The following is a 12,462-nucleotide window of genomic DNA, read 5'->3' on the forward strand; positions in this document are numbered from 1 at the left end:
TTCTGGACTGTAGGAATTCCAGACAGAATTGCTTGAGATGTCTGATTTGGCCACAGCGACGTATGCCTTGATTACAGCCTATTTGGATTACTGTAACACACACTGCGTAGGGCAGCCTTTGGAAAGTGCTCAGGAACTTCAGCTGCAGCCAGACTCTGGACTGGGGCTGGTTATAGGGAGCAGACGACTCCCTTGCTAGAGCAGCCCCACTGGATAGCATTCTGTTTCCAGACACAATTCATAGTGCTGCTTATGACCTATAAAGCCCATAGGTGGCTTAAGTACAAGCTATCTAAAATACGGCATTCCCTCCTAAGAACCTGCCTGGCTTTTGAGATCTTATTGGGGAGGTTCTTCTCGTGGTCCTTGTGGGGGTGCAGGAAAGGGTCTTTTCGGTGGCTGCTCCCCAACTCTGGAACTCCCTGCCTGGAGAAGCTAGATTAGCTGCCTCCTTGTTGTCCCTCTGCCAGCAAGTGAAAACCTACTTGTTCCAACAGGCTTTTGGGGATTGACTGCTTTAATGAAAGGGCCGGTTCTGTGCTGTTTTTATTGTATGTTTACTATATGTATGTAGTTTTAGTTCTATTGATGTTTAATTGTTTTTATGCTACATTTTAAATGATTCTTGCGTTTATCTGTAAGCTGCCTTGAGTCCGTCAGGGGAAAAGGCTGGGTATAAATACATAATAATAATTCTGATGGGCTAGTACTACTGCTGCTACTAATTTAATAGTAGTAGTAGAGGCAATGTTAGTTAGATGAGCGCCTGAAAGATTCTGGCACTATTATTCCACCATGACTCATGTAAAGTATGCTAACGAGAAAATTGGCTCTTTTTTTAAAAAAAGGGGGTAGCATCTCCACTGGGATAGCTCACCTAGTTACTTAAGGCAGTTGATTTCAGTAGGTCTGGCTATCATCCTAAGCTTTGTCACTGAGCAGGGATTTGAACCTGGAGCCCCCCAGTTGTAGTCATTCTAGTATTGCTAAATGCTCTGCTAAAAAACGGGTTCAGCAGTATGAAGAGAGCCATGGGAACAGGTAATATATCACACATTTATTTATTTTTAGCTCACTGTTTGTATTCAATCATGACAGCAAGTAGAAATGGAATGTTTGCGAAGGGAAGAGCCAGGATTCTGAACAGGAAGAGATTGGAAAGGAAGTGACAGTTGTACTCTTAGGCCCCACCCATACTGCTGAGTTTTGGCACTTCTTGCTTGCCTTTGTTCTCTGTTGTGTTTCTGCTTTTTGATGTATTAGGCCTTTGGGTTACTTAGTTTGCAGTCATCTTTAACCTGTGTCTGAAACAGAGAGTGGTCGATTTAGCCATTCCAGATAAATAACTTTTGTTGATCTCCTTTGTGTTCCAGCCACAGAAACCTCTCAGTATGAAGTGTAACTGTGAACGACCCAATTCCTGCATCTTGTGTGACTGTAAGGCCTCTGTCCAGACCATAGACCCAGAGACAATGTCTTTAGAGGAGCGGGTAGCTCTGCTGGACTCAGGCTTCCATCCCATTCTGTCATTTTCCCATGGTGAGTAAAATGATAAACAGCCTCTTCATGTGGAATGAAGAACCTTCCTGTTTAGGAGGCTTTCCTTCATTCTACTAGCATGAGCTGAGTCTTTGCCATCATATCTCAGTGGAGGTATTGGCACTGCTTTCTTCTGCCATATTTGTAGAGGCTGAATTTCTGTAACGTAGAACAGAGTTTCCTTTTATTTTGCTTGATATTTCCATGGAGGACAGCTTCTCTAAAGAATTAACACACCGCCTTCTACATGATTTAAGAGAATCATGTACAAAGATTACTAGAAAGCAAAAGTTGGGAAATCTGCTAAAGCAATAAAAGCAGTGTGCTGCCATTATTTTGTAAGTACCAGAGGTGGTGTTTTTGCAAGATGACCAGTGGCACTGAGTTTATTTCAGTGATTCTTTAGTCACATTTCTTTGTATAAATTCTGGTGTGTTATATTGTGATTCTCTCATTGGTAAAAGTATCACTCAAACATTTCCCTCCCTATCATTCATTTCAAACATGGGTGGCTAACTTGTGGCCTTTCAAATTTTGTTGCTGTTTGTTATTCATTCATTTATATAATGTCCAGATGCTATTGGACCGTTGGACATGGGAGCTGGGGCTGATGGGAGTTGGAATCCCAACAGCATCTAGAGGCCACAGGTTAGCCATCCCTGGTTTAAAGTGAGTCAGACCTTGCTGATAAAAGCCAAATCTGTGAAGATCCACACTTAACCTTGCTGACCGTAGTTTACTGAGCGTGCAGGATTCCTGTGCTATGACATATGACAAGCCTTAGTCATCTACTTTTTGTTAATATCGAAATGGATTGTGTTTATCTAGGGCTGGGCGATACCTGTTTTTCAACATCGCGATATATCACCTGCTAAACATCGTGATAAAACGATATATCACAATGTCTGAAATAAGGGTGGAGCTATGTAGAAGGATTGGCTGGCTTCACAGTTTTTCCACTGTTGTGATTTTTGCAAAGCACACATACACACAGAGAGAGAGAATTCACAGCATTTCCAGGTCAAAAATGATTAAACAGATCCCAAAATATAGACTTGAATCTGGTTTTGGACAATACATCAATATATTGCCCAGCCATGTCAGTATGGTTTGGGAGTCAAATGTAATTCAGGAAAGCCAATAATACCAAATGGACGGTATTGAGCTTGGCACCAGTTGCAAGTACAAAGACAATAAATCATGCCTTCACTGAGATCTTTCCCTTTTTAAGTAAGATAATATAGTTGCACACAAAGCATCAGGGTCAAAAATACCCCACAATGTAAAGTACATAAACCTACAAGAACAGTATGTGAAATCTAACCGATCCCATCTTTTTTAAAAAACCTGAAGCAAAATATTGTACCATTAATATGCATGTACTATAATTATCGGAAGTATTCAGTGCAATTATCATGATTTGTGAATTATTTGTAACAATCACAGGATATAAATTTGAGTAACGAATAATAACAAGTGTGGGTTAACTTGTTTTCTTCTGCTAATAGGCAACCCTCTTCATTTACACTTTGAAGCCTTGCTGAGAGAGGACCACAGGTTGAGTCATAAACTCAAGACTCTCAAGATACCCCAGTGGGGTTTGAAAGACCTTACCAACAACATTTGTTCATCATCTCTCTCTGCATCTGGTAAATTATATGCAATATAAGAGAAGCATTATTTTAGCTCTTGGTCTGAGTTCCCATTAAAGGTGCTACATTCTGTCTGAGGAAAAAAATCATCTACTGTATGGGCAGAATCAAACCAAAGGATCATCAGGTCCATTTGTTTCCAAGAGTGGCCACTGACAGGAGCCTGAAAGAGGTGGATATAGCATGTTTTTTGTCCCCAGTATCTGAAACCAGGGGTCTATTGACTCTGTCCAGGGGAGTTCTGCTTATATCTATCAGTAGCTATTGGTCATGATAGCAGTCCTCCATGAACTTGCCCGATGGTTTTTAAAAGCATCTAAATGGTCAGCTTCTCATGTATCAGAGAATCTCCTAAGTTCATTATTCATTATCTAAATGGAGTTTTTCCTTTCCCCTCTCCTAAAATGATTGTGTTAATTTTATTGGATGAACACAAGTTTGTTTGTTTTTTAACAGTAGGGTTGTTGGTGGTTTAGGTAGGACATGTACAAAATGGGGGCACCGGGAGCAATATTTTAGGGTAACATATATATTGATACACTTGTGGTTCACTCCCACTTGATGTTGCTCCTCCAGTCAAGCTACATTAAAACAATAACAGGTAAACTATTTCCAGAAAGTACAGCAGAAAAAATGAACTCCCATCTGCCTTGTGGTTAAGCAGAAGTTGCGGAGTTAGTATATCCTCTTAATTTCCTGTTTTCATTACCAGGTCCTCTGCTGAAAGGATCGGCCAGTCGCAGCTTCTTTGTTCCTAGCCCTCAGACCTACAAACCTAGTTCTTTACATCATGTGCCATCTCTGTGCTTTGAAAATACACCTGCCCCTCACTCCAACCAAGTCCCTGGCAATTCCATGACTGCTAGCAGCTCGACGTTGGTGAGTTGGAACATAGTCCCTTTGGCAAACAGAAATGCAAAGAGGAAATAAAGAATGAGTGTTGCTGGGTGACTTCGCTTTAAACTTAAGCCTCTTTCATCTTTCCCCTGAGCGAGGCGTGTTTGGGAGTGCAAAACGTTTTTTAAATGATGCACTGTTCTCTTAACCTTGAATTGTCTCCTAACTCATTTGCTATGCTGTTTCAAGCATATCTCCTGGTGGCTTTTTTCGTTTTCTTTTAGGAATATTATTGGTTAGATATGCAGACTACTACACTAAAAAGAACAAAAAAACATTGCTGGGTTTTTTCAAAAGAAAAAGGAAGCCTTGAAGGTTGAATAAAATGTACCATGGAAATAGAGGCAAAAGACTATCCACTTATCCCCTTTTCATTTTTGTTTTGGGCAGAACATTCCTGTGTCCTTCAGCTTCTTGTCTTGGGTGTTTTTCTATATACTACTTCACCCTTTTTCATCCTGAGGATGTTCGCTCTCTTTGTATTTTAAAAAGCCTTAAGCTGTATTTCAGATGGCTTCTGTGTTTATCAATAAACAGCCTGACTGTGATTATATGGTTACCTCTTGCCCTGTTGGAAGGACCTCAGTAACCATATCTCAGGCTAATAGTGTTGTATTCCATGGTGGCTGAAATGCCTTTGGAGTTTTGCCTGGAAAACTTCATCCCCTAGCCCAGGCTTCCTCAACCTCGGCCCTCCAGATGTTTTGAGACTACAGTTCCCATCATCCCTGACCACTGGTCCTGCTAGCTAGGGATCATGGGAGTTGTAGGCGAAAAACATCTGGAGGGTCGAGGTTGAGGAAGCCTGCCCTAGCACCACCCTGTCAAGATACTTTCCCCATCCCATTCTGTGCTCTGTAGCACATTCAGTGTTAGGTGGCTGCTCATTATTCATGTTTTAAGATGTGTCCATTTTTTAAGATCTTTCCATTGGCATGCTCAAGGCAGCTAAGAGCAACCGCTACACAGAGCAGTTGCAGCAAATCAATGCAAAAATGTGGCCCGCCTAAGAGTCCTTTTATTCAGGCAAGATTGATTCTGCATGGAGCATTGGGCCAATAATAGGAGGTGCTGTTGTAGGCATATCAGTGCTGACCTAGAGCTCAGATTTGTTGCAGCTGCTTAGGTCACACCAGCATAGTCTCACAGCACACAGAGAGATGTTGAAACAGCTGCTAGACTCTATATTTGCCTGTGTGGACATTTAGACACCATTGGTTAACCAGCTGTGGGGTGCTTGTACTTGATGTGTTGGGAGGAAATGCGAATGACAGTACAGTGGTGCCTCGCAAGACGAAAAGAATCCGTTCCGCGAGTCTCTTCGTCTTGCGGTTTTTTCGTCTTGCGAAGCAAGCCCATTAGCGGATTAGCGCTATTAGCGGCTTAGCGGATCAGCTGATAAGCGGTTTAGCGGCTTAGCGGATCAGCTGATAAGCGGCTTAGCGGATCAGCTGTTAAGCGGCTTAGCGGATCAGCTGATAAGCGGCTTGGGAAAAAGGGGGGGAGGAGGAAAAAAACCCGCAGGAACTCGCAAGACATTTTCGTCTTGCGAAGCAAGCCCATAGGAAATTCGTTTTGCGAAGCCCCTCCAAAACGGAAAACCCTTTCGTCTAGCGGGTTTTCAGTCTTGCGAGGCATTCATCTTGCGGGGCACCGCTGTACTATGTTTTTGTATTCTTTTCTGATGATCCTTGTTTGGTTTCAGCAGCCTGCCAAGAAGAAGAAGGTGGAATGTTCCTATGACATCAACAATATAGTGATCCCCATGTCAATGGCTGCAGCTACACGGGTGGAGAAGCTACAGTATAAAGAGATTTTGACACCAAGGTGGGTTCACCTGGAGGCTCTTCAGATTTAAACAACAGCTGGAGCTTGTTGATTTAGACATAAGAGCATTGTTTTTCATAATTTTTGCAAGAAATCCAGTTGTCCTTTTGTAAGAGTAAACGTACAGCACGCCATGCCAAATGGCGTTTTGCTAGTCAAGGAGAGGGCTGAGTTAACAACAACTCCTCCTCAAGTTGTCACATCAACACGCTCCTTTCTAAAGTGCCCTGAGGCACGGTGGCAGTTTCCTAACTGTACCTCCTGGTGAAGCGTTAGCTGTATTTCCAAGTGTGGAGGAACTTAAAATACCATGAACTGGCCAAACACTCAGTGGCTGAATTGTGTATTACAGCAGGACCGGGGTGTCCTGGAATCCTAACTCCCATTATCTGCAGCCAGTGTAGCCAGTTGGCAGGGATGATGGGAATTGTGGTCCAGAAATATCCATCTAGAGCTTCACAGGTTACTCGTACCTGACCCTAAAGCACATCTTCATCCACTGCCAACACACTTGTTTCCTTTTAAAGTTATTTTGCAGCTGTGGAGCAGTTTTCTAGCCCTCATGGCTCTTGAGGAATATTGGGTGCAAGCAATGTATGTTTGCTTCCACAGGATGGAGGGTTAGAAACTTGCTTTTAAACACACACACGAGCGCATGCACGCACGACCTTTTTCTGCCATATAGCACACAAGGCAGTTTCCCCAATAATTATATAACCCCGCCCCCCTAAATCCATTTGTGCTACACAGTCAATAGCAGAGGCAAGGTTGAAGGTGATTGAGTTCTGTACTGTACAGTCGTACCTTGATTCTTGAACGCCTTGGTTCTCTTACGTTTTGGCTCCTGAACTCCAAAAACCCAGAAGTCCACTTGAGTGCAGGAAGCTCCTGCATCCAATTGGAAGCCGCACCTTGGTTTTCAAATGGTTTCGGGAGTTGAACAGACTCCCAGAACGGATGAAGTTTGAGAACCAAGGTTCCACTGTACATCAATGTATGTTTTAAGAGTGGAATTGAAGAATCCCTGTAGCCATGAATAAGGGATGGGTTTATTTCCTGGTGCCGGAGGATGGTGTGTGCGTTTACTCTGCTTCTGTGCATCCCACCTTGTCGTCATCCCCCGCCCTATTCCAGCAGTAGATATTTAGCAGGTCCACTTGCTTATGAGAAAGGTGAAACCTCCATGGTTTTTAGGATTTGCACAAGTGAGCACTAACTAGGCATAGCCTGTTTTGACACCTCCGTTGGCGATTTTTTGGAGAAGGTATTTGGCTTCAGAATGTGGCATTGCCTCAGTGTCTACTGGTGAGGAAGCAGCAGCACCATAGCAAGCCAAGCCCTGGAGTACACTTTTGGTTGATGCAGTTGTTTGCAGTATGTGCAGAACTTACCCTAACCCCGAGTCATTTTCTTCCTGCAGCTGGAGAATGGTGGATCTCAAAGAGCTCAAGACCTCAGGAGAAGTAGATTCAGAGGTGAGGAGGAACAGATCTGGTCATTATCTCATGCCTCAAGCAGTGCATCTGTCTAACTAGGCTTGCACGGACCAGGGCTTCTCTTGCCTTGTATTTACTGTGTAGAGCTTCACTTTACATAGAATTGACTCCCTTGAGTGACAGACCACCATTCTTACCTTGCTTATCCTGCCAGCAGTCAGTATATACATTTTGTGTCTTGAACCAATCAGTCATCAAAGCAAACACATACTCCTTTTGGTTTGTTCTCATTCAAGACTGCAAGGCTGAATAACACTGCCATGGAGAGTAAAACCTATTTTGTGTGAGAAAATCTCCATTCTTGTGTATCCAAAATGTTGTATACACATATTCCATAAATTTAGTTATTAAGGTGCAGAATTGGTTCTGTTTTTGGACAAAATTAATGTACTTTATTTGGTAGCCACGTTTACCAAAACAGTCCTATCTACTTGTGTACACCTGTGATGTTCTAGCAACTGTGGAAAGGGGGAAACTGTACTGTTATTAAACTCTTGCACTGCTGGGCCTGTACAGATTATGTGGTTATTTTTCCTGTGTATCTTGGGTGGGTGGAGAGTATCAATTTAGAAACAGCTTTGATTCTCTTGAATGTGTCAAAAATAACTTTCTTTTGTCCTAGCTGGAAGATATTTCTGATGAGACATATCTGAACCATCACCAAAAATATGAAGAGCTGGAAAGAGCCCGCTGGGATTCCTGGGCAGGAAGCATTTCCCACAGGCGAGGGAACAGGTATCCTAACATTTGCTGCTAGCTGTGTGTTGTGGAGTAGTTCTCTTCCCAAGTCAGATTATATTCAAAACTTTGTTTCCTGCGTACCGTATTTTTCGCCCCATAAGACGCACCGGCCCATAAGACGCACCTAGATTTTAGGGGGGGAAATAAAGGAAAAAATTTTTATTTCCCCCCCAGGTGCGCTGCGCTACACCAGGAGCTTGGGGCATGCGGAGCTCAGCGCGCCCCAAGCTTCTGCGTGCCGGCAAGGTCTCCGCTAGCGTGGGAGAGCCGGGCGCCTCTCCCAGGGCTAGCGGACCCCTGCGCTAATCCAGAAGCTTGGGGCGTGCTGAGGTCAGCGCGCCCCAAGCTTCTGCATGCCGGCAAGCAGTCCGCTGCCGCCCCAAGCCTCCCGCACCCGGCAGGAGGTCCCGCCGGGTGCGCAAGGCTTGGGGCGGCAGCGGACTGCTTGCGCGCACCTAGAAGCTTGGGGCGTGCTGAGGTCAGAGCGCCCCAAGCTTCTGCATGCCGGCAAGCAGTCCGCTGCCGCCCCAAGCCTCCCGCACCCGGCGGGACCTCCTGCCGGGTGCGCAAGGCTTGCAGACACTCGCACGAAGCAGGGGGAGCCCTCCAGAGGGCTCCCCGTGCTTCGGGCGACAGGCTGCCGCCCCAAGCCTCGCGCACCCGGTGGGACCTCCTGCCGGGCGCGCGAGGCTTGCAGGCATTCGCCCCATAAGACGCACCCCGATTTCCCCTTCATTTTTGGAGGGGAAAAAGTGCGTCTTATGGGGCGAAAAATACGGTAACTTGTGAGCAAAGCATTAATGAAGAAGTCAGTACAGTGAACTGTGGTTGGGTGGATTAGGAGTTTTGCATTGAGCCTTAGTAGACAAGATTTAAGTTTCTCCTTAGCTAGGAAATAATTTGATAGCTTTGGGTCCGTTCACCCCACCCCCCCCACATATCCCGCCTAACTGTTGACAGGTTTGAAATAACGAATGAATAAGCTTTTGTTAAGGGTGCTCCAAAAGTATGCAAGCGGGCTTGGAAGCAGCTGTGGAATTTCCCTTATAATAGAGATTTATCATATTTTGAGCCTCTGTGTTTTCAGAAATTAATGGAGTAAGAGCAGGTAGGAAGAGAATTGGCTTCCATGAAGATTTGGAAGCATCTTAACAGCATAACAGGATGAATGAAATCACACACACCCCTCTGTCTGTAGGAATAACTTACCATTGGATCTCATTTTAATTTCAGAGCCTTAGTAAACTCTGAGGACTAGAATTATTGCAGTATGTGGCAGCTAAGATCTCTGTATTAAGCCACATTCCCTTGCTTAAACCAGGCAGAATCTCTCCAGTAGTTTAGCCTCATTGTCAAATCCATGAGTAGAATTATTGCAAGAGTGAGAGTGCTGGCTGTAAATATGGCAGTGAAAAGTCAAGTAGACTCTCTTCCCCCACCCCGCCTGCTCCTGTTGTTTTTAAAGAGTGCGCAGTATGGGTGAAGAGTTCATTTTGAAATTCTGCATGATACCTTGGCTATAGACCTCTCTGCTTCTGAGCTTGCACTTCTTTGAGTCTTACAGTTCTCACATGTAACAGTTGTCCTCACAGTGTGGCTTCACATTGGCAGCGTGATTGTTTTTTTGTGGCGTGTTTTTCTTTTAGGAGCTCTAACAGAGCAGATGGCCGATGGATTCCTCAGCCGGGCTCTCCAGATGCCACGTCACATAATCTTAACCATCTCCAGTATGCAAATTCTCCCATGGGGTCTCTCAGCCCAGAACTGTCCAATGTTCTGCAGCCCCTTCTCATAAAGGGCAGGGGCAGAAACAGTCTGTCCTTTAGTGAAGACACAAGTTTCTCCTTCTCAGAAATGGACGAAGATACTCAGGTGAGGACCTGTGTTTCTACTTGGAGAGCTCGTATACAGCCTGTTTACTTGGCAAACCATTCATATTCGAAGCTTTTCCGTCATCTTCATTGCCCACCATGGTCGCTCTTTCAGAGTATAAAATGATGTCACCATCTTGGATTTGCCACGAAAGACAAGAGAATACAATTGAAGAATTGCTCACAAGCATTTCTGGGGCTGAAGGGGATGCAAATAAACCTTCTGTATTTGGACTTTGAATGTATCATTGCAGTGGATTGTTTGCATTTGTGTGCTGTGGGTGGGAAACAGAAGTTAAACCTTGTAACCTTACTTCCAGAAAGGTGTCACAATAATTGGGTTGTTATGCCAAGCCATAGTTTTTACCTCTGAACCTATATTGGTTCATAAACCATGGTTTGTAAAGGCAGCCAAACAAGGGTATTGAAACTAGTTTGCAAACTATGTTGTCTTTGATCTTACCACAGTTAAGGAGGCACAGCTAAGATAGTTAAGGCACCTACTGTGTCTATCTGTGCCCCACTGAAATAGGAGCAAGCCAATGAAGCTGAATGTTAAGCAGATGAAGAATGACAGCTGACATGCATCTCTAAAGCACGGTTTGCTTAAATGTTTATTCTATAGCGTGGCCTTCTAATTGTGTTTAGCATGATATATGAGCTGAACACCTTGACATCTTGTTGCCAGTGACTTAAAACAGCTTCTCATTCCGTGGAAGGCATCATATTTATCAAGATAAAGAAAGAGGCATATATAAACTAGACCTATGAATAAGGGTTGAGAGGATGATTACTGTTGATTTTGTTGTTCCTTCAAGAGAAAAGCTGCTCCTCTGTTTTTTAATCTCACCCAAGCAAGATGGAAGCATGTGTAATCTCTCTCTTTCTCGCGCCTCCTTCTCAAATGACAATAATATATTCCATTCCGTTAACGCTGCTGCTCTTTCTCTCTGTCGTAGAACGTCCAGCCGTGGGAGCCCCGCACATTCCCCCTTTCCGACACAGAGTATAAGGCGCTTCAGGACCCACCGTGCGAAGCTCCTGGCAAGCAGACAAGTACCATTCAGCAGTGGAACTCTAGGAGCAATCAGGGCTTGAGGACTAACAATATAAATTCCAGCGCTTCTAATCCTAGGGAGCCATTTGTATCCGGTTGGCAGGTGCAACCAGGCGTCAGCAAGCAGCAAGACGAGTTTGCAGGCCAGCCCTGCGTCCCGCCAGTGCTCATCAACAACAGATGAGCGTTTGGGCCCCATGATAACCCGTGGAAGAGTTGCACCCATACTCTATAGATTGGTATCACAGAGCTTGGCTGACGAGTTGGCCTAGCAAGGCAGTGGCAGCAGAGAGCACTGCTGTGCCTGGAGCAGAGGTCCAGCTGTGAACTTGGAGCTCCTGCTCCCCTAGATCAGTACGGGCTGGACAGGCAGCAGCAGCAGCAGAGGCAAGGTGCCGGGCCTCCCTAGCGTGGTAAGGGGGGGGGAGGCATCCAGGAAAGCCCAGTTGCAGGTTGTTTCTGGGCAGAAGAACACTTGCGCCTCGCTGGCAAGGTTAGGTGCTGGTGCCACAAGTGCAGCAGCCCAAGGTGTAACCCAAAAAGGGAGCAGCAGAGAGGATGGAAGACACAGCAAAAGAAGGGGGAGGCTGAGCTGTTTCAATTTGGATGTCTGTTACTCCGGCAACACTTCTTTGAAAGGGTGCCAGTCAGTTGAATATGTAGTCCTCATGAGGTTTTTATGCCACTTTTGGGGGCAGGAGTAAAGTATCGATTGTGGAAACTCACTCGCACAGATCACAGGCTTTGTCCCGGTGCCGCAGGTGGCAGCAAGGGATATAACCAAGGGGTAGTTGGTGTGTGTGTGTGTGTGTGTGTGTGTGCGCGCGCGCTGAATAAATGCCTGTAGGGGAGGACAGATGCTTCCCCTACGATTTTTTCATAATGGTTTTTAATTTTTAAATGTAGTTCTGAAATCACTGATTCTCTAACATGCAAATCATGTTTTCTTGGCCTTGCAGAAATGCTATTGTTGCTAATAATAAACAATAAATCATGATAAAGCTTGTTTGTTTTTTTACACTTCCTTCAGAGAAACTGTAAATCTTGTTCATTGTTTGGGATGTTCTAATTTATCTCCCAGCACATGAAATAAAACGTGACAGGTTGGATGTCTTGGGTGGCCGTTTTGTTGTTGTTGTCCTCCTGATTAAGGATCTGGTCGTTAAAAAATGGGATTGAACTTCATAATATTTTAATCACCCAGGTAGTTTGATTTACCTTTTGAAATCCGTTCTCTGATGGAATAGGTGTGTGTCTTTAAACAAAGCTGGCGAGGATTCAGTTTCGCCTCCAGTAGAAAGGGATTTCCATTCTACTCAATAACCTACAATCCGTTTTCTTGAATTCCATGGCATTTCGCTTGTGACGCTTCATCAGGATTA

At 44.6% G+C, this 12,462-nt stretch overlaps 1 protein-coding gene across 8 annotated transcripts in view; it reads left to right on the top strand.

Annotated features, from left to right (window-relative positions):
- LOC310689283 (KAT8 regulatory NSL complex subunit 1-like) overlaps nt 1–12,081 on the top strand; it is a 45,296-nt gene extending 33,215 nt beyond the window's left edge. For 4 of the 8 annotated variants that reach the window (XM_083466791.1, XM_083466795.1, XM_083466789.1 and 1 more), the window contains 8 exons: nt 1,374–1,539; nt 3,048–3,188; nt 3,904–4,070; nt 5,794–5,915; nt 7,336–7,390; nt 8,034–8,146; nt 9,799–10,024; nt 10,983–12,081. In XM_083466791.1, the coding sequence (XP_083322917.1) occupies nt 1,374–1,539; nt 3,048–3,188; nt 3,904–4,070; nt 5,794–5,915; nt 7,336–7,390; nt 8,034–8,146; nt 9,799–10,024; nt 10,983–11,264 (1,272 nt within the window). In that variant the 3' untranslated portion in view covers nt 11,265–12,081. The remainder of the gene's footprint in view (nt 1–1,373; nt 1,540–3,047; nt 3,189–3,903; nt 4,071–5,793; nt 5,916–7,335; nt 7,391–8,033; nt 8,147–9,798; nt 10,025–10,982) is intronic. The other 4 variants (XM_083466792.1, XM_083466796.1, XM_083466790.1 and 1 more) reach the window with 1 other exon arrangement.
- The last annotated feature ends 381 nt before the right edge of the window (nt 12,082–12,462 follow it).

This window comes from Podarcis liolepis (genome assembly GCF_965112155.1).
Source record: "Podarcis liolepis genome assembly, chromosome: 12".
NCBI classification, from domain to species: domain Eukaryota; kingdom Metazoa; phylum Chordata; class Lepidosauria; order Squamata; family Lacertidae; genus Podarcis; species Podarcis liolepis.